Source organism: Dipodomys merriami, unplaced genomic scaffold (genome assembly GCF_024711535.1).
Source record: "Dipodomys merriami isolate MVZ:Mamm:240054 unplaced genomic scaffold, mDipMer1.0.p SCAF_201, whole genome shotgun sequence".
Taxonomy (NCBI): domain Eukaryota; kingdom Metazoa; phylum Chordata; class Mammalia; order Rodentia; family Heteromyidae; genus Dipodomys; species Dipodomys merriami.
In genome coordinates this window covers 1,582,594-1,606,843 of record NW_027203394.1, presented here as the reverse complement: position 1 = coordinate 1,606,843, position 24,250 = coordinate 1,582,594, and the positions used below count along the sequence as shown (strand labels likewise).

At 44.5% G+C, this 24,250-nt stretch overlaps 1 protein-coding gene and 1 long non-coding RNA gene across 3 annotated transcripts in view; one reads left to right on the top strand and one right to left on the bottom strand.

Annotated features, from left to right (window-relative positions):
- LOC138833168 (uncharacterized) lies at nt 1-12,793 on the bottom strand. 2 transcript variants are annotated; one of them, XR_011373824.1, is made up of 4 exons: nt 12,719-12,793; nt 12,073-12,274; nt 4,680-4,748; nt 1-367 (listed from the first exon to the last, which is right to left on the bottom strand). It is a non-coding gene; the product is annotated as an uncharacterized lncRNA (long non-coding RNA). The 2 variants fall into 2 exon arrangements; XR_011373825.1 differs by lacking the exon at nt 1-367 and adding an exon at nt 4,217-4,421.
- Nucleotides 12,794-13,048: 255 nt separating this feature from the next.
- Nucleotides 13,049-24,250, top strand: part of Dtwd2 (DTW domain containing 2) — a 136,624-nt gene continuing 125,422 nt past the window's right edge. Inside the window, exons 1-4 of the mRNA XM_070031542.1 lie at nt 13,049-13,203; nt 16,086-16,176; nt 20,793-20,887; nt 21,369-21,561. Of these exons, the coding sequence (XP_069887643.1) occupies nt 13,049-13,203; nt 16,086-16,176; nt 20,793-20,887; nt 21,369-21,561 (534 nt within the window). The remainder of the gene's footprint in view (nt 13,204-16,085; nt 16,177-20,792; nt 20,888-21,368; nt 21,562-24,250) is intronic.

The following is a 24,250-nucleotide window of genomic DNA, read 5'->3' as shown; positions in this document are numbered from 1 at the left end:
CTTTCTTTGGTCAGGAGCCCTAACAGCGGTACAGAATATACTTGCTGTGTACAAAGCTCTGACTTCAATTCATGGCACTCCCAGGACACATTTCCATTAAAAAAAAAATAGAGTGTTGCAGCCAAATGGTTTAAAACCCAAAAGATACATGACTTCTTATTTGATGCAATATGTTATTCAATACAGTATGCTGATCGCAATCATCTGCCTTACTATTACTGGATCTTAGAACATAGGAATTAGTTGATGAAGCAGGGATGGAACAGTTACTGGATGAAACTGGGCTTCCTTTGGTGATTAGAGTCGTTCTTAGACTCCACTGGAGGAAAGCACATGGTCATCCAATCATGAGTCCTCTCTGGCACGCCTATGAGATATCATGAGAAGGAGAAGGAAAGGTAATTAATAGCCACAACACAACATCTTTCCAGTGAAGCCTTTGGCTATTTCTTAGAGCTAATTCCCATTTTCTGGATGGAACAAGGTTTATACTTGAAACAAAACCCACAGGTACTCTTAGGAAAAGATTCCAGGGTCTTATTAGTTTATGTAGCATTAGCATAGATACAAATAAAAAGTGTTTGTGTTCTTCACGACCTGTAGCCAGGCAACCGGGGATTTGATTAGAATCTGCAGCTTGCTTGATTCTTTCTTGTCCTGCAGGGTTCCACCCACAGGGTGTGGGAGTCTGCAGGCTTCCCGCAGCACGGGTGCCCACGGCTTTCCCTTCCGTATTTCTCTACCTACCACTCATTTTAAACAGCCACAACGCTTTAAAGGGCTACTTGGTAGGCATTCTGTCAGCCCAATGCTGTGCTGTACTTCGTAAGTTTTTCTGGGTCCATGTTATATTGAAATATCCCGGAGAACCAAGTTTTAGGAGAATTTAGTGTTGCACAGAAATATGGGTGCTTGATTTCTAGTGTATGGTGTCATGAGAAACGTCACCACTACAGAAAGACGTAAGATCCAGTGGTCAGATATTCTTAAGAGTTGAGAGTTTAGGGCATGGAATAAGAATTAACTGTTCTCTCTTTCTTCCCTCCTGTTTGAAGAACCACGGGTTGAACACAGAGTCTTACACGGTCCAAGCAGTTGCTCTAGCACCTCTCTCTCTTCTGCACTGGTTGGATATGAGGTAGGGTCTCAGTTTATGCCTGGGCTGGGCTTGACTGCAATGCCCTGGCCACTGGAGATGACAGGCATGTACTACACTGCCCGGCCATCAGTTGAGATGGAATCATGCAAACCTTTTAATTTTTTTTGCCTGAGTTGCCTCAAATCGTGGTTCTGAACCTCCGCAGGTGCAAAAACAGGATCCTGGCCTAGGATTTCAGCTATATGTGGTTAGGTTATTGCTCTCCATCCCTAAACCGACCATAAACGCAATAGGTACTGGTATTTTAAAGGTAAGAACTATGTCTTCGGATCACATTTTAGAAGCGTCAGTAGGCATTTGAAGTCCTCCCATGTTTGGTCTCAAACAATCGAGTTAAGTTGAAGACTAGTAGGAAATGGCTAATTTTATTTTATTCATTTTTTTTTTTTTTACTATTTCAAAGGTTTCTGCTTAAATAATTTTCCTGACACTTGTTTTGGGGCTGATAGATAATGAGTCAGTGGAATGGTTCTTCCGCTGACTCACAGGGAGCCTGGGATGTCATCTGACTCATCTGCTTCTCCCATTAAGCGAATGTCATTATAAATGCACCCTAAGGTGCCCGTGAAATGCTTGAATGCATGGATAAAAGCTGCCAGAAAATGACAAGTTTAGACAGTCTTATTTGAACATAAAACAAAGTTTTATAAAACTTCAGCTTTATATTATATTAATTTCAATTCTTTTTTTTTTTTTTTTTTTTTTTGGGTCCGGTTGTGGGGCCTGAACTCTGGGCCTGGGCGCTGTCCCTGAGCTCTTCAGTTCAAGGCTAGCACTCTACCACTTGAGCCACAGCGCCACTTCCAGCTTTTTTTTTTTCTTTTTGCTTATGTGGTGCTGGGGAATCGAACCCAGGGCCTGATGCATTGCAAGGCAAGCACTCTACCACTAAGCCACCTTCCCAGCCCTAATTTCAATTCTTATATCGGATAAAAAAATTCTTCCAAATGGAATCGCTCTTCTTTGCTTGCTTCCTTCTTTCCTTCCTCTCTCCCTCCTTCTTTCCTTCCTACTCCCTCCCTCCCATCCTTCCTTCCCTGCCTCCCTCTTTCCCTCCCTCCCATCCTTCCTTCCTTCCTTCCTTCCTTCCTTTCTTCTTCTTTCCCTCTCTTCCCTCTCTCCTCTCCCTCCTTCCTTTCTTTCTACTCTTTTTCTTTTTGTGGTGCTCAGGATTGAACCCAGGATTTTGTGCATGATTGGCAAGCACTCCACTACCTTGCTAGCCCCCTTTTATTTATTTATTTTTTTTTTTGTGCCAGTCCTGCGATTTGAACTCAGATCCTAGGCACTGTCCCTGAGCTTTTCTCCTCAGGCCTAGCAGTCTACCACTTGAGATCTAGCTCTACTTTTTTTTTTTTTTTAACTAATTAATTAAGAGTCACATGGACTTTCCTGTCCAGCTGGCTTTGAACTGTGATCCTCAGATCTTAGCCTCCTGAGTAGCTAGGATGACAGGTGTGAGCCATCAGTACATGGTAAACCATGTTTCATAGCATCTGTATGCTCTGATCATTCGACTGAATAGAAGAAATTGAAAGAAACATTTAGTGTTGGATTTAATTTAAATTTTTTTCCTAATTAAATTTTAAAAATCTAATACCCGCCGGGCGCTGGTGGCTCACGCCTGTAATCCTAGCTACTCAGGAGGCTGAGATCTGAGGATCGCGGTTCAAAGCCAGCCCGGGCAAGAAAGACCATGAGACTCCTATCTCCAATAAACCACCAGAAAACCGGAAGTGGCGCTGTAGCTCAAGTGGTAGAGCGCTCGCCTTGAGCTGAAGAGCTGAGGGACAACGCCCAGGCCCAGAGTTCAAGCCCTACGACCGACAAAAAAAAAAAAATCTAATACCCAGGGCCAACCATAAATTAAATTAATTTAATTAGTTGCTTATTTCACTTTGGCTAAATGGAATTAAATCTGCCTGCAGCATAAATTGTCTAGGGTAACATCTATTAGTCTTCCAAACCTGTTTTGACTATATAGGAAGTATTATGTGAGGTGTGAATGCAAAGGTTCTTTACTGACAGCTTTAGAAACTCAACTCTGTCTTTCAGATTTACAGAAAAATTGAGAAGATGGTATAGATCCCATAGGCACTGTCTCTAGTTTCTCCTATGATATATTGGTTAATATAGTTTGAATCAATATTAATATATTATTAACCAGATCTCTGGTTTATTCAGGTATCTTGATTTTACTTAAAGTCTTTTGTTTATGTCCTAGGATTTCTTTAAACATACCCAGTACACTTAGTTATTCCATGTGCTCCAACCCATTGTGGGTAAACTTTTTTTTTTTTTTTTTGAGGAATACCCATCTGTTTGTAAAATGTGCCCAATTCTGAGTTGTCTGAATTTGTCTTCAAGGTTAAGTACTGTTTTCCTCAAATCGTGCCAGGTCGACATTTATCACCTGGTTGATCACTGTTCCTGCCAGCCTTGATTTCTTTCACTTTCCTTCTTAGATTGGATTTGGATGGAAGGCAGACCTGTCAGGGGCTGGCAAGTCGGTCTCCAGCCTGCGGATGGAATGTCTACCTAAGTTATTTGGAATCTTTCTACGTGGGAGATTCCTCTCCTCGTCCTGATTTGTTTATCCAATAATTGGTTCAGATCAGAACACACACTGATTTTTATTTTATACATTAGTTTCTCACCTGACATGACCTCATTTTTGGTTCAAGTTGAGCTTTGATCAGTTGGATCCAATGTTGCTTGGACATGCCTGATGATAATTTTGTTTATTCATTGCCTGGTTTTCCAACAACTAAAAACATTTTTACCCCACACAGTGCTCCCAGCTCAGCTGGAACTGGTTGACAACTTTAAGAACTATGTATCCTGCTTCTGGAAATGAGGGGAATTAATCATTGTAGCAAACCCTCATCTCCCAGCCAAACTATTGGATAATTTAAGTCACTATTTTTGTGTGTCTACAATTACAAGGGGTAATGGTGAAATTAATACGAGTTGGATTAGGTTTTCTATCATTTCTGTAGCTTTAGTATATTACAATTATAATGGAATTTATAGTCATGGCAAGGTCAGGGCAAGAACTTCACAAATTTTCTGAATCAAATATTTAAATATATTGAGGTATGCACACCACATCCAGGCGTGTTGAAGTTTCTTTAAATGTCATAGCTGCATCTCCTCAATTTGTAACACAATCGTCAAAAGTTAAGAGAGCCAGGGCTCCTTGTCAGACTGGGTCTCCAAAACTCCCAACCGGACCTTTACCAGCTAACAAGCCGGAACATCCCTGAAAACAGAGGGTAGATCCCAGATTTTAGGGGCATGAAAAATACACAGAAATTAGGGCAAAATTAGGTTGTCACAGAAGCAAATGGGAAGCATTGAAGCTTAAGTTTAAGGTTCGATAAGTTTCCTGGACAGCTGAAATTTCTGAGGGAATTCATATGTGTAAAATAATTTATGTAGGTATGATACCAAAAGCAGGTGTAAACCATGTGAGGGAGGGTGTTCACACAAAACCAAAGTAAGAGAATCCTAGGAATACCTTTTCCATTTGGAATTCTGTCTCCATTTTCCACTGTCGAATGTCACGGGTCAGACTGGACATGTGAACCTTGAATTATAAAAGAGGCAGTCAGAAACTCCTCGGCCCCAGCCATCCTTCCTTCCTGATGAGACTCCTTGGCTTAGTGAGGACGGGAATGCTCAACCTGCCGAGAAGAGAGGTTGCCCCCAGGCAGATCACGCCAGAGAGTCCTATCTGCCTGGAAGCATCTTCCCTGCACATGCTGTGTCCTCCTCTCCCCATGGGCACAGCTCAGGCAGGAGTTTCTCTCTGGGTGGCAGGGCAATGTCAAATCGGAAGGAAGACAGCTGGGCGGAAGTGAACGTGGTCCCTGCCCTCCTCGTCTCTGTGCTATGGACTTGGTTCCTCATGTGTCTAAGAATGCACCTCTGAAAATGTAGAAGCGTGCTATTTATTTACGGAAACATTTTTGTTGGCTCTGATGGGTCCAGATGCTCAGTCAGTGCATCTGAGGTTTGTATGTCATTACTTAAAAAGAGAATCTCGGGGGCTGGGAAGGTGGCTCAGTGGTAGAGCGCTTGCCTTGCATGCATGAGGCCCTGGGTTCAATTCCTCAGCACCACATAAGCAGAAAAAGCCAAAAGTGGCGCTGTGGCTCAAGGGGTAGAGCGCTAGCCTTGAGCTGAAGAGCTGAGGGACAGCACCCAGGCCCAGAGTTCAAGACCCAGAACCGACAAAAAAAAAAGAAAAGAAAAAAGAAAAAAAGAGAATCTCACCCTAACAGAAAGTTGGTAAAGAAACTTAGGAAGTTAAAAGTGAATCTATAGCTCTGTCTCTGTCTGTCTGTCTCTTTGGAGCCCTGGTTTCAACTTCCCTTCGGTGTTTCCCAGTGGCTGGGTTCTGTCTCCACTATCTGCAGAAGCTTCTGCTTGACTGAGATGTCAGATGCTGGGAAAGACAGTCAGTATGGCAGAAGGACAACTCAGTCTCTCATGGCACCCCTAGTAAGGTACACACATGCACACACCCACAGTCTCAAAGGAAACAGGTGTGCAAGTTACCACAAAAAAAGTCAGTATAATTCCATCTGTGGATCTTGTTTTGTGAGTGAATTATGAAATCAGTCTAGTGGCTTATAAGAACAGCACAACTTTAGTGGAAGAAATAACAGAGAATAAAGAGTAAGTCCCACATGGCAAGGTTAAGTCTTCTTTTCTGAGAGCTTTATTTCAGTTCACATTAGCAGTGGATAAACTGGTGGAAATCTGTGTCCATGGAGTGTGCATTCCAGAGGAAATAAACCATTCAAAAAATATAAATGATGCCAGGGGCTGGTGGCTCATATCTGTCATCCTAGCTACTCAGGAGGCTGAGATCTAAGGATCATGGTTCAAAACCAGGCACAGCAGGAAAGTCCCTGTGACTTTTGTCTCCAATTAGCCACTAGAAAACCGGAAGTGGCGCTGTGGCTCAAGTGGTAGAGCGCTCACCTTGAGCAGAAGAGCTGAGGGACAGCACCCAGGCCCAGAGTTCAAGCCCCATGACCGATCAATTAAATAAATAATGCAGAAATATAAATGATACAGAAAAATACACATTGTGTTAGAAAAGGGCAAAGAGTTCTATGGCAAGGTATTTTTGGGTTAGAGACCTCAAAGAATTGATGTCTCTAAGAATAGCTATGTGGCTATTGGAGGATAATAGTCCAGAAAAAAACAGAGGAGTATCCTGGCTGTTAGAAACAAAATCAGAGCCAGGCACTGGTGGCTCACGCCTGTCATCCTAGCTACTCAGGAGGCTGAGATCTGAGGATTGCGGTTCAAAGCCAGCCGGGGCAGGAAAGACCATGAGACTCTTATCTCCAATAAACCACCAGAAAACTGGAGGTGGCGCTGTAGCTCAAGTGGTAGAGCGCTTGCCTTGAGCTGAAGAGCTGAGGGACAGCGCCCAGGCCCAGAGTTCAAGCCCCACGACCGACAAAAAAAAAAAAAAAAAGAAAATCAGGGCCAACAGGACTGTAGGGAAGGAAGGGAGGAGGAGGAGCCGGATGGGACTGGTGGCATAAGGGCTTCCAGAGCAGGGGAGGCCGGGTTTCTCTCCCCAGTGAGCTGGGCAGGCACTGGGTGGTGTTGGGAGTTGAGTGACGTGAGCTGGCCCGCGTTTACACAGGGCTCCTTATGCGTTCCCAAATGAGTGTTTGCATGTGTGTGCACCTGATCATGACACCAAATGTGTTCCTCACGGTGAGTCCAGGCCAAGATGATCGAACGTTCTTCTCTTACTCTTAGTGAGTAGTGTCTGAGATCTCGGGAAGAGAGTTTTCTGAGAGCAGGTGTTGAGCAGAAGCTGGCGTTCCAGTTGCCGTGCATTTGAAAAGTGTTCGTGCTGCACGGCTAGGCCTTGAGGCTCCCTCCAGGTGTTTTTGTGTGTGTGTAAGAAACAAAATGCAGAATTAGAGCCTTCGCCAGCCACTGCTACTTTCTCTTTCTTATTTTGTACACTCACTTCTGGTGACATCTGCCCTACTGAGAAACAGCACAGAGTAAGTTACTTTATTTAAGAACGCTTCCTGTGTTTTATTATAGTAGTAGGAAAAGTCAATAAACCTAAAATTCATATGTAGCTTATTCTGTCTAAATGAGCAAACAGGTTCATATTCCCCATGTTCTGAGGCTCTATCTCTTTAAATCTCTGTGCCCATGATTCAATGCTCAACACACAGCCTACGATTTTCCTGTGCAAGTGTTGGTGTGAGTTTTATCACCTACCCAAGGGACTAGTAATGTTTTTTCCCAACTTGGTGGAACGTTGCTAACACTGCTATTTCCTTTTATACTGAGTCACATTCTGCTGCTCTGGTAATAAGGGAATTTCCTACTGGGTATGCATACATGCTCACCTGTGCTCACACACACATCTCATTCTCTCTCAATGAATGCTTGCTTTGTGACTGATGTCTCTCTCCGAGAAACAACATTCTGAAAACATTTTGACAGGAAGGCTATATAGCTAAGGCATTATGACTCCTTTTTGTGTTCATGAGAATCCTGACCTTCAGAGATCGAAACAGCCTAAGATTACATTGCTAGTAAGTAGAGTACCTGGGTTCATTTGACTCTAAAAGTCATACTTGTTCATCTATAATGTATTGCCTGAACAGGGAGAGAGAATGCCAGTAACAGTGATATTAAAGATTCATAGAATCCATTCACAACATCAAGAACATCTACAAGGTACTTGGGGATAAACTGTAAAGAAATGATGTATAAGCACTTTAAAGGAGGTTAAACTACATTAAGATAAAATAATTAAATATACTATGTTCCTGTGCAGTGTAATGCAAAGCAAAGCAAAACAGTTTTAAGTGACTGGTTCAGGTCTGTAACCCCAGCTACTGCTACTTGAAATCAGGGCCTGGAGTTCTCACTTAGCTTTTTTTTTTTTGCTCCTGGATGGTGCCCTACCACTTGAGCCATGCCTCTAGTTTTGGCTTATTTTGGTTAGTTGGAGAGAAGAGAGTTGATTTGTCTGCTCCAGCAGCCTTGGAGCTGAGATCCTCAGATCTCAGCCTCCTGAGTTTATAGGATTATAGGCCTTGAGCCACTAGTGCCTGGTTGATTTATCTTTTTATATCCTTAAGTATTTACCCCAAAGAACTTAAATCTTTGTCTAAAGAAACTAAGTGTCCCTTCATTTCCCCATCTGCTCCATTGGTCCCAACTGCCAAGAAATGGTCTTGTAAAAATTACCCACACACAGGTTCAAAGTTGAGGTTACGTTAACAAAATAAGCTACCTGCAGACAGGGAGATACAGTTCATAGTTATCAAGGAAAAACTTTACTTCCTCATAGCTATATTTTATCATAAAAACTTCAATATTAACGCTGGTTTTATTAATAAGATACATTATAGGGTGGATGCACATGAAAGGACGCAGAAAGGGGAAGTCTGTGCCTACCGTTTCCTACGTGGCAAGCAGGAAATGAATTGCTAAGGTCTGCAGAGTCTTGACATGCTGCCAGGACACAGGAATGAATTCTTAGTGGGCATGGGGCTTGGAGTTCCTTCTGAAGGGGCCCAGGACCACTACCCATGGGGAGGCTGGGTGATTCACATCTGCACTTGGTGGCGGTATTTCAAAGGCACCAAGACGTCCGGTTAACACTGGCATCAGCAGGCAGGCTTGGCATGGTGAGGGAGATCTGGGTTCTTTGCTTCCCTCTTCTGGCCGATTTCTTCTTTTCAGATTTCCTCAGAGAGAAGCTGTGATTGGGGGGGGGGGAGCCAGCAATTCTAGGGTAGCGATGAGCTGTGTGGCCTCTCCACCTCTCTTCCTCAAGGTCTGAGGGGATGTCATTTCACACAAGGAGTTCACGAAGGCCCAATGGGGTCAGAAAGCCAAGAAGAGCTTTAGATGTTCTGTGGAAAGGAGAGATTCTGCTGGAGGGTGAGGGGAGGGACCCTCTCCCTGAGGGTCTGGCTCAAGTGACTTCACGTTCAGGCAGACAAGCAAATGGGTAGGAGGACACACAGGTTGAGGAGGGCCGGCCTGTGTGCGTTCAAATGAAGGTGAAGCACTCTGAACCTTGAGTGTGCCAAACCAAATGCCACCAGGGAGAGCACTCACAGCGTGTGAGCGGAGAGGCCTGCAGTTCAAAGGCTTGGGTCCCCCTCAACGCCCAGTCAGAGGAAGAGGGAGACAGATGGAACCTGCCCTGGTAGTCAGACCCCGGTTGGACTGGGAAGTTGACTGGCACGTGGAACTCGTGATCTTTGAATTCCTCCGTGGAAGCTGATTTTAACTGGTTATTGCAGAAAGGTTGAGAAACATAAGAGCGCTTTTGAACCACGGTCTGTTTCCAAAGCTGGTAGCCCAGCAGAGCATGCAGAGCTGCCATCTTTGGAAAGAGAGCTGGGGTGGGAGGAGGCAGGAAGGTGGAGGCGGCTGGCCGTGGGCTGGAAGGGCCGGGACTTCAGAGCGGGGCTGACTTTTGGCTCTTCATCGTGATTTTTTTGGCTTGAAAATTTTTTTTTGTTGTTGTTTTTGGAAAAACTTGAAAAATTTGAATTTTAGCTAGCAAGTATTGTAATTGGGGGCTCAAACAGAAAGCCAGCTTCTTGCTTCAGACCCTCAGGGTATGTCACATGGCTTAGTTTTTTACATATTAGGAACCTTCAGATATCAAATACTAATTTTGAAATATTAATATCAAACACTAATACTGAAACTCATTTCTAAACTTTGAGTGTTATAAGCTATTTTGAATTTCTTACATTCTTCATCATGGATTATATTGTGTTAGAATAATACTAGTTTGACTGAATACATACAAAGTATTAACTTGGGCTGCGAATGTGGCTTAGTGGTAGAGTGCTTGCCTAGCATACACGAGGCCCTAGGTTCGAGTCCTCAGTACTACTTACACAGAAAAAGCAGTAAGTGATGCTATGGCTCACTGGCAGAGCGCTAGCTTACTAGTAGTAGAGCACTAGCCTTGAGCAAAAATCTCAGGGACAGTGCCCAGGCCTTGAGTACAAGCCTCAGAACTGGCAAGAAAAAAAGAAAAGTATTTCAACTATCAGCTTGTTTTACATAGTAGTTGTTGGCTACTGTATTTTTTTTTTGTAGGAATGTATGTGTTTGTGTGTGTGTGTTGGTCGTGGGGCCTGAACTCTGGGCCTGGGCGCTGTCCTTCAGCTCTTGAGCTCAAGGATAGCACTCTACCACTTGAGCTACAGCACCACTTCCGGTGTTTTCTGCTTATGTGATGCTGAGGACTGGAATCCAGGGCCTGGTGCATGTGAGGCAAGCACTGTACCACTGAGCAACCTTCCCAGCTCTGTAGTAGGAATGACTTTTAAAACAAATCGGTTGAGACTTTAACTGTATACTTAAAAGTCAAAGTTAATTACTATCTGCTAATATGTTATCATATTAAGTTGTAATTTGGTGACTTGTATTCAAAAGCTATTATTTGAGTTCAAGAATGAATGATTTTGTTGTTGTTGTTAGATGTGGGGCTTGAGCTCAGGGCCTGGGCACTGTCCCTGAGATTTTGTTCAAGGCTAGCACTCTACCACTTGAGCCACAGTGTCATGTCCAGTTTTCTGGTGGTTAACTGGAGATTAAATCTCACAGACTTTGCTGCCCAGGCTGGCTTCAAACCACGATCCTCAGATCTCAGTCTCTAGGATTACAGGTGTGACCTGATGTGGGGCGCGTTTTTTTTTTTTTTTTGTGTGTGTGTGTGTGTGTGTTTTTTAAACGTAAAACTGTACTTTGGGCTGGGATGTAGCTCCATGGTGAAGCACTTGCCTAGCAAGTGCAACCCCCTGGGTTTGAACCCCAGTACCAAAAAAGAAAAAAAATAGTTAAAACATATATTTAGAAAAGAAACATGGTACTCAGAAGAAAAACATTTCAGCTTGTTATTTTCTGGGCTATTCTTAAACTCACCCACAGCTCTTCTAAAATAAATAAAATAAATCATCCACCATATGGCCACATAGTAGCATTTCCAATGAATAGAGTCATTGTGTAGAATGTGTGTCTAGAACATAAAATGTGAAATTTCCCACAGGTGACTCCCACCCCAGAGCACTCATGCGTTCCAGCTTCTGATATTTTAACAGTATTTGAATACTTAGCTTGTTTTTGAACTGCCTCTTTTTTGGGTAAGAGCCACATCTGCATTTGCAATTTTGTGATTTTTAAAACTTCCTTCCGCAAGAAATTTAAAAATATTTGTTGCCTGCGCAGCATAACCATTAGCTGTTTGGGAACTTGAAAACAGAGTGAGGCTGGCGAGAAGCTGAAGCGTAGGCACTCTTTGCAGAGTCTGTGCGGGGCATCTCTTTATCCAGTTGCTGCAGGAGCTGTGTTGAAGACACACCCGGGTGAATCATCCAGTGTTGAATGGGTTGGTGAAGGAATGTAACTTTATCATGAAATCAGCTGGTATGAAGCATGGCTAACCCGCCGCCCCGTCCTGCTGTGCCTTATCCATGACGGCCTCGCGGTGTGGGGCTGAGGGGCGCTCAGAGGCCGGGGGGCTTCTCAGGCGGCCCTGACACTCGGCCGCAGTGATGGGGACGGAGCACCTCGTTGGTCAGAGGCTGGCGCTTCCCCCCTCATCCGCCACACACCGGCGGTGACACCTGGTTTATCTGCCGCAGAGCCGTAGGAGAACAAGGACGAGCAGTGTGTTCTGTACATGCGAGTTACAGTGTGCAGCGTCTGCGGCGTCCGACACGGCCGGCTACCACCGGGCCTGCCCGGCGGGTCCAACCACGGCCGGCTACCACCGGGCCTGCCCAGCCCACTTCACAGAAACAGGGTGATGAAGCACCACCTACCATTCATCTCTGGTCACAAGTGGAAATGCATTATCGTGTCCCTCATGAACTAACCTGCTTCTTGCTTCATTAACCTCCTAGATGACAGTAAACGGCGTGCCGCCGGGCCCCCGGGCTGGCGGGCCCCCGGGCTGGCGGGCCTCCCCGGGCTGGCGGGCCTCCCCGTTCCCTCCCCGCAGGCCTCGTCGGGGCCGCCCGACCCGGCACCGGGCGGTCTCTCCGCGGAGGGCCGGGTCTCCCGGGGTGGACGTGGCACCTGCGGAGAGACCGGCGCGGGGTGAGCTCCGGCAGGCGGGGGGGGGGGGGTGACCGCCTCCGAGCCGGTGACCTCGGGGCCGCGCTGCCCGGGGGGTTCCCGGGGGTCCCCTGCTGTTCCTCCTCGGCGCAGGCCCGGCCCCAGCGCCTCCCTCGCTTCCCGGCCAGTCTAACGTCCGGGCAGCTCCCGGGGCCGTGCTGGGGGGGGGTGCCCGGCTGGGGGGTCCCGGCTGGGGGGTGTCCGGCTGGGGGGTGTCCGGCTGGGGGGTCCCGGCTGGGGGGTGCCCGGGGGGGGTCCTGCTGGGGGGTGCCCGGCTGGGGGTGCCCGGCTGAGGGGGGCCCGGCTTCCCCCCCCCCGCCCCCGCCGGTCCTCCCGACGACCCCCCCTCGGCCGGTCCCCGGGGCGGGCGCAGGCCGTTCCCGCCCACTTCCGGTGGCAGCGCACCCCGGCGGCCGCCGCTCGGGCCTGACGGTGAACCTCGCAGGCGGGAGCGTCCGTGCAAGGCCCACCCACGGCGCTCTCCGCACACTCACGCGGCCAGCGCCACCGGACTTCCGGCTGAGGCCCCGCCCGCGGCCCTTCGCGGGTCCGGACTTCCGGCCCCGGCGGGCCTCGACCGGGTCCTCTCCGCGGTGGGCGGTGCCGGGCCGAGGCCCCGCCCCTGCCGCGCGTGGCGGACGTGCGGACGCGCGGCGCGTGCGTGCGTGGCGTGCGCGCGGCGGTGCGCTCAGCGCCTGGCGCCCCCCGGCGGCCGCCGAGCCTCCCTGCCGGGCCATGGAGCCGCCGCACCCCGGCGCGCGGCCTCCCGGGGCCGAGCGGACGGCGGCTCCTCAGGACGCGGAGGCGGCGGGCGCCGGCGCCGGCGCGGCCGGGCTGTGGGCGCTGCCGGCGGAGCCCGCGGAGCGGAGGCCGGAGTGCGGCGGCTGCGGGTGAGCGCGCGCGGGCGGCGGGACGCGGCGGCCCCTCACGGAGCCGCTCCACCTGCGCCTGCGCGGCGGGGGGGGCGGGGGGGCGCACGCGAGACCCTCAATGAACCCAACCCCAGCCGGGCGCCGGCGGCTCGCGCCTGTCAGCCCAGCTCCTCAGGAGGCTGAGAGCTGAGGGCCGCGGTTCAAAGCCAGCCCGGGCAGGAAAGTCTGTGAGACTCTGATCTCCAATGAACTACCAGAAAACCGGAAGTGGCGCTGTGGCTCAAGTGGTAGAGCGCTCGCCTTGAGCTGAAGAGCTGAGGGACGGCGCCCAGGCCCAGAGTTCAAGCCCCACGACCGACCAAAAAAAGTAATTCACACCCCATTTAACAAATACTTATATTAAAAAAAGTTATTATGGTAGCCTCCTCCTCGGTGTGGTACGTATCTTGTTTTAACTTGGTAGCATACAGTTCTACCTAACATACAGTATTTTGTGGCCACCAGTTCTACTATCACACAAACTTTCTGTAAACTTGAAATAAATCAATTATTGGGTATTTTTTTAGAGTGAAAACTTAAGGATTCTGAAAATGACCTTTTTTTTTTTTTTTTGCATTTCAAGAATATCTTCTTAAGAGAAAGATTTTAAGTTGTTCTTTCCTATTTAAAGAGAATGTTCATTCTTTGAAGCACTTCACTCCTACCCGTGCAAAACTAAGTGATCTAAATCACCGTGCAGGCTGGTCATATTTTCAAAGTTGAGCATAGATGACAATAAGGGAAGTTTTCTTTAATCTCAAGACTCCATTAGAAGTTGTAGAACTTTCTAAATGTTTGGTTTATTTTCCCCAAGAAAAATATGATATTATAACCCTTTGATAGAAGTTTCTTCAAAGAACATCAAAGCACATTAATTCTGTAAGTTTATTTGCCCTAAATTAATAATTCACAGTTCTGGTCCTTATGGGTGTAGATAATATATTCAAGAAATCTCATTTAAAATTTGTTATCTAAAGAGAATTCACAAGTTACAAAGTGCTTTTACTCATATATTTTCATTTAATACGTAAGGTGGACAGTGATTTTAAGTCGTGCTTTTTGCAGCATATCAAGGCCAGGTACTCTTAAGAGGCAGAGGTACTCTAGATTTTCTGTTTTGCTACAACACATAATAATGAGCTATATAAATGATCAGTGTGACTGTCTTTATTTTTACTTGGCAAACAGAAGTTCTTGAGACGCAGGGCAGTAATTTCTTTACACTTTTTAATCCATAGCTTGCTTTCCTTTTCCTTTTGCCAGACGATGTCTGCTTGTCTTGAGGTGAGCAGTTTTAAGGACTGTCGTGTGTGAGGTCTCTCTCTTCAGAAACTTCCACCTGCTTGTGTTCAATCCTCATTCGCTTGGTGGCTCCTTAACTTTGCAGTTGGAAGAGAAGAGTTGAGGAAGTACTGCTAGGAATTGATGTTTCTCTTTACTGAGTGTATGTTACTTTTGAAAGCATATTGGAAAGATTGTGGGGGAAGCGATAACAGTGCAGTGAAGTAAATGGAGGAAAGGATTTGGGACTCCTTTAAGGACAAGAAAATGAAGTGTATTTCTAAAATTTGGTCTTAATCCTGTGCTGTGTACCATGGTAAAGAAAGCCAGGCATGGCAATGCATACCTCGGGAGGTGAGCAGGTAGAGTTTAAAGCCCAGTCTGGACTACCTAGTGAGACTCTGTCTCAAATAAACAAACAAATAGAAACTATGAAAAAGCAAGATACAGCCATAAAGTCTCTGGGCCTACGCGGCTCACACCTGTACAGCCTAGCTACTCAGGAGGCTGAGATCTAAGGATATAGTTCCAAGTCAGAGACAGTTACCTCCACTAAACTACTCAAAAGAACTGGAAGTGGCGCTGTGGCTCCAGTGGTAGAGCGCACCTTGAGCAAAAGAAGCTCAGGGACAGCAACCCACATGCTGTTCCAGCCCCAGGACCAGAAAAACAACACCAAAAAACCCCACAAAGTTAAAAAATTCCAAAGGGGGAAATAAGTGAGTAGTGCATATTGTGGATATAGTTCTGGGCAAATGTAAGTAGTGGCCACTGTTCCCGCTTCTTCACACAGATGATAAACTCTTTGTCTTAACCGATGGCTGAATTTAGTTAGACTACTTTATTTTTAGGTGGCAATTACATTCTAACATCTCATTGTTCTCTGCAACTTCTAATGATATAGGAGAATTGCCAGATTTGTCTTTCTCCTTCTCCCTCTTCCTTTTTTTTTTTCCTCCCTTTTTTTAAAAATCCCTCTCCCTGCCTCTTTTCCTCCCTTTCTTCCCTCCCTCTCTTTCATTCTTTTCTTTCTGTATTGGAGATTGAACCCAGGCCTTGTGCAGACTAAACAAGTGCTCTGTCACAGAGTTACGTACCCAGCCCACGAAGCTTCTTATTGCTACGAGCTCTTTATTTCGAGACAGATCTGACTACATAGCCCAGAGCTGCATCTGAATTCCAGGTCTACTTTGTAAATATCTGAAGGTGAGGTTGATGAGCTGCCTGTCACCTTCTGCACCTTTGGCTCTGGCCGCACGGGCCACTGTGGAATCCTACAAAGGCCACACTAGGAAGGCAGATTCCTACATTTTTATGTCTGAAGTGTGATTGATGACATTTCTTCTTGGTGTTTCATTTTGAAAGAATTCAGTTGTCAAACTTCTTTAATGAAGTTGAATTACGTTCAAGTGCCAGGCTATTGTTTTGGGCATTGGAGGTGTGGTCAGTTGCTGGAACGCCAGCCAGTGAGTGAAGGTAACAAGTACTGAGTTTGAGTTGACCATCTTGGGCCATAAATGGATGCTGTTTTGCCGTTGTATTTTACAGCTTACAAGTTTCTTCTTTTTCTTACTCTTCAGCCGGCCTGTTAAGGTGTGTTTGTGTCCATTTCTCCCAGCACATCCTCTCAGCATCTCCACTCACCTGTACATAATTCAACATCCAGCAGAGGTGAGTTCACTTTTATAAATGATACGGTGGGGTGTCACATAGAGAATAAATACACAGAAGGAAGCACACAGGTAAGTATGTTCACCCCGCAGCTCGTTAGCATTTCTTACATTTCCTCTGAGGAAAAATTTTTATATAAGATACTCAGATGTTCTTAGAGATATAAGGTTTAACAAGAATTATGAATAATGTAGACGTTTAGCGCTTCAACAATTTTATATGATGTAAAGATGCAGCTTTATGAATAAAGAGCTAAGAGCCAGGCACCGGTGGCTCACACCTGTAATCCTACCTACTCAGAAGGCTGAGATCTGAGGATGGAGGTTCAAAGCCAGTCTGGGCAGAAAAGTCCGTGAGACTCTTATCTCCAATGAACCACCAGAAAACCGGAAGTGGCGCTGTGGCGCAGGTGGTAGGACACCAGCCTTGAGCTGAAGAGCTGAGGGACAGCGTCTAGGCCCAGAGTTCAAGCCCCATGAGTGACCCAAAAAAAAAAAAAAAAACCTAAGAAAATCATTGCTTTGCAAATTTTGGTTGTAGCCTATGTTGCTTGGTGGGTTTTCTTGCTAAAGAAGAAGTCGTTTCTACATTTTGATGTTTAGTCTCAAAAAGTAAGTAAATTTCTGCTCTCTTACATGAATAGAACAAGTATGTATATTTTATGATATATGTTACATGTGAAAATGTAAAGTAATTTTTTACTATTCTATTTAATTGTACATATTCCAGTGTCTATGTTTCTGTAAGTTTTTCAGTTTTATCACCTTTTATTTCCCCTGTACAACTCAACTTCCACTGAACCAAAAAGATAAATAAAAATACAGATAGACCCTCTAAGATTTCTAAGAAAGACAGTTTTCTTTAATTACTGAAACAAGTAAAAGTGAGTGGCAAACAATTTTAAATTTAGAAATTTATTCTGTTTAATCCACAAGCTTTATATAGCTTTAGTTAAAAAAAAACAAAAACAAATAAGAAAAAACAGTGAAACTAAGACACTATTTCAAAGTTTGGGTGTTTCTGTAAGTTTTGATTAGATGAGTGGAGGATGGAAGTCTTCAGAAACTATAAATTAGAATTACTACAAAGCTAATCAATGCATGATATAAAACGGACTTAGTGGTTAAATTTTTTTAGTATTTAGGAACTTAAATTTTATATTCAAATTGGTTTTAGGAAAAGGAGTAAAATGTATTATGTGTATATTATATACTATATATATTTTTGTTGTTCATGGGGCTTGAATTTATGGCCTGGACGCTATCTCTGAGCTTTTTTTTTTTTGGGTCCGGTCGTGGGGTCTGAAATCTGGGCCTGGGCACTGTCCCTCAGCTCTTCAGCTCAAGGCTAGCACTCTACCACTTGAGCCACAGAGCCACTTCCGGCTTTTTTCTGTTTTTTTTTTCTGCTTATGTGGTGCTGAGGAATTGAACCCAGGGCCTCATGCATGCAAGGTAAGCGCTCTACCACTGAGCCACCTTCCAAGCCCCTCCCTGAGCTTTTTTTTTTGTGGGTTGTGGAGCTTGAACCTCTGGGCTTGGGCGCTGTCCCTGTGCTCTTTAGCTCAAGGCGAGCGCTCTACCGCTTGAGCCACAGTACCACTTCGGTTTACTAGTGGTTTATTGGAGATAAGAGTCTCATGGACTTTACTGCCCAGGCTGGCTTTGAACTGTGATCCTCAGATCTCAGCCTCCTGTGTAGCTAGGATTACAGGTGTGAGCCACTGGTGCCCGGCTTTCCCTGAGCTTTTTGCTCAAGGCAGGCTAGTGCTCTACCACTTTGAGCCACAGCTCCACTTCAGTTTTCTGGTGGTTAATTGGAGATTAGAGTCTCAGGACTTTTATTGGCTGGGCTGGCTTCAAACTGCAACCCTTAGATCTCAGCCTCCTGAGTAGCTAGGATTACAAGTGTGAGCCACCATTGGCCGGTAGTTTTATTTATTTATTTTTTAAAGTTCAGAGTCTATATTACTTTTAGAGCTAAGAAATTAACCTTTCTTCAAACCATGAAATATTCCTTGTTTTGTTGCAGAGTATTAAATACTCTGTTTGTTGGGAAACCTGTTTTCCAGACTTAACAACTATATTTTTTGTCAGGAGTCTGGCAGTTTGGTTGCTAGAATTATTTTACTCCATTTAAACTTACAACATTGTATGTTCAAATTTCCATAAGATAATAGTTTGCTGGCTACAGTGGTGTGTGTGTGTGTGTGTGTGTGTGTGTGTGTGTGTGTGTGTGTGTGTGTGTGTGTGTGTGTGTGTGTGTGTGTGTGTGTGTGTGTGTGTGTGTGTGTGTGTGTGTGTGTGTGTGTGTGTGTGCGCGCGCGTGCTTGCATGCTGGTCCTGGGCTTGAACTCGGGGGCTGGGCACTGTCTCTGAGCTCTTTTGCCCAAGGTTGGCCCTGTACCACTTGAGCCACAGCTCTACTTTGCTTTCCTGCCTGGCCTGGGCCTGGCTTTGAACTGCAGTTCTCAGATCTCAGCCTCAGAGTAGCTAGGATTATAGACATGAAGCACTGGTCCTTGGCTTTCTCTGCAGTGTTGATGGTGAATACTGCTTTTATTTTATGGTGTACAAAGTATTCTGTCTTCTCCTTATTGTGTGGTTCCAGATATCAGATGGCTGTTCAGGTGGTATTTTCATTGATTTGTGATGACTTTTAAATTTTCAGAATGTGTTTCTCTTTTTTTATTTTTTAAAAATCTATGGTAAATCCACAGTTTACTTGATCATCCAAAAATGTACGTGCTGCAGTTTTGTATAAACAAGTACACACGATGTGAAAAGAGTACATTTTCATCGTTTTCCCTTATTGAAAGGACTTTCTGGTTTACATCTAGCTCAATAATTCTATCCTAAAATAAATAAATTAAAAAAATAATTCTATCCTGCTTGTGCGCACTGGTGCACAGAGGGTGTGGTGGTTTCATAACCTCCCATAAGGAAGGGATGTGAGGTGGTGTGCACAGGCTGTGAGGGGGAGCTGCGGGGGGGAAGCCGACAGGGGCCACTGGTGGAGCACCTCACAGAGTGGATACACATGTACAGAAACGGTCATCTCCAGCTGTTTGGCCTTTGTGAAAGGGCATGTTTACCCATAGTGGTAGGAAGTGTTCACTGCTTTAGCTGAAAAGGTATGAAACATGAGAATAAACGGTGGTAGGAGAATACCAGACCCTTAGCCTTCTGTGAGGTGCTGTGACTACAGCTCAGGGTGGGAGTTAAGAGCGAGGGTCCTCACTGCCTGAGGTCACATCCTCACAGCTCTGTAACCTCTGAACTTCAGTCTTCTCCTCAGTAAAATGAACACAATAAGAGGTACAGTTCTTTGCTGTCTAACTGCAAACATTGTATGAACCTATTCATATTGCTGTATCTCACTTACAATCATGTGTATTATAAAATGTTAGCTATGATGGCAATGATAATTTATAGTTTGTAAAAAAAATCTAAAATTGATAAATCAAGACAATGTAAGCCTGGGCTGGTGGCTCATACCTGTAATCCTAGCTACTCAGGAAGTTTAGATCTAAGGATTGTTGTTTAAAAACCAGCCCAGGTAGGAAAGTCAGTGAGACTCTTATCACACATTAACCATCAGAAAATTGGAAGTGGAGCTGTGGATCAATGGTAGAGAGCTAGCTTTGAGCAAAAGAGCTTAGGAACAGTGCCCAGGCCCTGAGTTTAAGCCCTATAACAGACACAGACACACTCACAAAAATAGGTTGGTAAATGAGCCTCTGTCTGAGTCTCACAGTCATGGTAAGAAGTGTGAAAGTGGAAAGTGTTCTAAAACTCACATGCCCTTGATACCTGGCTCTGAGGATTAAAGATGAACTTGTGGCAAAAGAAAAGTCGTTCCTAGTATGGAAGCTAGGATGTTGAAAACCACTGATTGTAGTTAAACTAATGGAATTCTCAGAAGTAGTCACCAGATTTCTCACCCAGGGAGAGGTGAGAGTCAGCCTCCCTTCTGGAGTAAAGGGTGTGCATGTTCATTGCTTAGAATTGTCCCAGGTGGAAAATGCCATCCTTCACCCCACTTACTGATGAAACTATTTGTATTACTTTGGATCCTTTTATATTTTGGGTTATAGTCACTTTTTTGTTACTCAAATCATACCATTTGGCCATTGGGCCAAAATTTGCGTCTGTCTTTGACATGCTCATTCTTTTGCTTTTTGAGCAGCTTCTTATTTTTTGGGCATAACAATCTAGGCAAGTATCTTTAATCTGATGTAGTACAAAATGTAATTGTTTTTTAAATAAAAAGCTTGTCAGAATCTGATTCGGTGTAGTCAGACACAAATTTATGTTTTTATAATCCTCGCCACTATGTAGATTAATGCTCCCTTAACATATCAGTAAACTGTAAACATATGCTAAAACGTCATTCTTGCATTATGTTTAGCATTAATAAGTCAGAGAAGCCTTACCCAGTATTTTACTGTGAAAGTTATACATAAAGTTCTACATCAAATACTCGCCATCAGAGTCTTTAATTTTTTAGTACTCAGGAAGGACCTTGCCACTTAGCTACATGCTGAACCTTGTCATAAAAGTTATAAAGGTGTTGCTAGAAGTAAGAGTTCACGTCCTACCACATTTTCTTCAAAGGAGAGCAAGGTGCTGCGCACAGTCCCTCTGCTGGTGGCCTGCCTCCCCCAAGACAAGTGCACAGTGAAGGTTGGCCGTCGCTTCAGTGGAGAAAGGTAACCGAAGACACTCACTGCAGCTGGGCCCGAGCCCTGGGTGGGGACAGCGATGAGTGACGGTCGGTCAGCAGAGACTTGTCAGTGTATCAGCTTAGCCAGATGACTTAACAGAGGAGTGTTTTTTTGGGGGGGGGGCGGCGGGAAGGGGGAAGTCCTTGGGCTTGAACTCTGGGCCTGGGCACTGTCCTGAGCTCCTTTTGCTCAAGGCTAGCACTGTACCACTTGAGCCACAATGCCACCTCCACTGTTTTCTGTGATGAATTGGAGATGAGAGTCTCATGGACTTTTCTGGCCTGGCTGGCTTTGAACCACAGTCCTCATATCTGAGCTGCCTGAGCAGTTAGGATTATAGGCGTGAGCCACTGGTGCATAGCAAGGTTGGGGAGGGAGACTTTTATTAGGGATTTAGTAAGCATAATGAAACTTCTGTTTTCTCCTCAACCTAATAAAGATGTACTTACAAAAAACGTTTTTTTAGAGATGTTGAGCTTTCAACTGTTTGCCAGAAGTCTGGAACATTAATATTATATCCAGGGGCTGAAGCTACTGATTTGGAAGAATTTCTGTCAAGTTCCCCTGTTTACCCTTCCACACTTGTCATCATCGATGGCACCTGGAGCCAGGCCAAGGACATCTTCTATAAGAATTCCCTGTTCCGACTTCCCAAACAGGTAAGCCGGCATGTGTGCATAGACTTGTGTGCCATGTGTACTTGACTGGGTGCAGGATATATGTTCTCTATTTATACATAAATACACGTATATTTACAGTCTCAAGGTTACCTCTGTGTACTAATGCTTTTATGAGAAAGTTTTATATTTAAATACTTGGCTACTAAATTACCTAATTCTTATTTGGAACCATTAAACTTTTTGGTATTACTTGTGGCTGATCCTAAAGTTCATCCATGCAGTTAGTTATAATCTGTGTCCTAGTATTGAACCATTCTTGTTTCTGGAATACATTCTTCTGACTACCAAAATGTTTTGATAAATAGCTGAAGTTTATGTATTACTTAATGTAACTGAATTATAACATACGTATTTTTTTGTACTTTAATTGTTAAGTTTAGAGGCTAAGGTAATCCTAGATTCACAAGATGAATTACAGAGATTTTAATATTTCTCTGTGGCCTAGAATAATTTAAATAATTTTGTAAATAATTGCTTAGATGGAATTCATTGGTAAAAATTTCTGGTCCTGGTCACTTTAAAGATGACATTTTAATCCTTCCAGACTTTTTTTTTTTGGGTCGGTGGTGGAGCTTGAACTCGACCTGGGTGCTGTCCCTCAACTCCTCAGCTCAAGGCGAGCGCTCTACCGCTTGAGCCACAGCGCCACTTCTGGTTTTCGAGTGGTTTATTGGAGATAAGAGTCTCACGGACTTTCCTGCCCAGGCTGGCTTTGAACCACGATCCTCAGATTGCCTCCTGAGTAGCTAGGATTACAGGCATGAGCCACTGGCGCCCAGCTCCTTCCAGACTTTTATAGAATATATGTCTCAAGGGCTGGGAAGGTGGCTCAGTGGTAGAGCGCTTGCCTTGCATGCCTGAGGCCCTGGGTTCGATTCCCAGCACCACATAAGCAAAAAGAAAAAAGCCGGAAGTGGCACTGTGGCTCAAGTGGTAGAGTGCTAGCCTTGAGCTGAAGAGCTGAGGGACAGCGCCCAGGCCCAGAGATCAGGCCCCACGACCGGACCAAAAAAAAAAAAAAAAAAGAATATATGTCTCAAGCTTTCTACTTGCATTTGACCCATTTTAATAGCTCATATATTTCCTAGGATTTCTCTTTTTTCTAAGTTAGCACATTGGCTGGTGTATACTAAAATACGTCTTTACATAATTATTTTAATTTTTTCCTGTATGTTTTTTTCTTATTTCTAAATCACATACATACACACACACACACAATAAACACACTTTTTCCATGAAGATTCAAAAAGTTGTTTGCTGAATTACAGGTATATGCCACAATGCCTGGGGAAGTTTATTAGCCTTTAAAACTATAATCTTTTAGGTTTTCTTCCTTCTCTCTTCCTCTCTCCTCCCTCTCCTCTCCCTCCTCCCCCTCTTCCCTTACCTTGTGCCAGTAGAGCACAAGTACTTGCCCTGGAAGCATTCTACCCCTTGAGCTCTGCCCTGTCCTTTTGCCCTTTTACTTTGTTTTGGACAAGATCTTGCCATCTGTGCCCAGACTGGTCTTAACTAGCATCCTTCTGTTTCTGCTTGCTAAATATTTGGTATTATAGCACACCTAGCTGGTTAAGTCTTATTTGTAAATGTGGTTTGTTATGTGTTTCTTACCTTACTCTTAATACACACAAACCCATCACTTTTTAAAAAATTGACTTGTCTTAGGTTTTGTTCTTAATTTTGTACATTTATTTAGTCTATAATAGTATAAATTCCTGAGAGAAAAATGGTAGAAAAGATAGAAAAGTCAGAATTTAGTCCACAGCATTGCTTTCTTTATCGATAAACAAGAACCATATTTTTCTCCTAATAATGAGTAACCATATGTAAATTTCATACTAAACATAATTGAGGAATGGAAATATAGTAATGCAAACCTGCTAACTTGGTTCCTTTTAATTTGGAATTCTAATAACTCAGACCATTTGAATCTTTTCCCTCAGAGGAGTCTTTCCTATGAGGCTCTGGACGTTTGCTAGGAATAAATCCAAGATGAATGAGGAAATGTTTGCAGAGGCCCCTGGCTTTCTTTGCAAATGCATTTTCATGCATTACTTGCATAGTTTTGCTTTGCTGCTTTTAATCCATTTACTAAGGCTTAGTGTTTCCCTTGGTGTTCAGAGAGCACCATAGAGGGCACTCATGGACCAAGTTACTGTCCTGTGTCCACATAGAGCTGTTACAGAGTGGTTTATATTGTATGTCTGTTCTATTGCCAAATTTACCCTTGCTTTTTAAAAACTTAAAAAAATGTATTCTCAGTATTGGGAATTGCTTTACTTTCAGAAGACACTTTAAATAGTATTTCTTTCCCCACCAGAGTTAATAGTGTAAAAGATTCTGGACTAGCATGGTGTAGCATAGCCTCATTGAGTAGTGGGTTCTGAATAACTTGTTGTGCTTAGTGCTTGTTAATGACTTTGGTTCTTCCCAGTACATGTGCTTTTCATCAGAGAGATAACCATATCACATCACAAGACCTCAAGGGGCCTTTGGCGAACAGTCAGAGCAGCTGAATGTGAAGCCAAGGCCAGAGGCCTTTGTAGCTGTGATTTTGCCTTTTGACCTTGGCATACCATTGGTGGTTGTGTTGACAGAATATGTCCATACCTCCTTTCTGGCTCTTGTACCCTTCCTCATATACCACAGAGCCGCTCTCTGAGCCTAT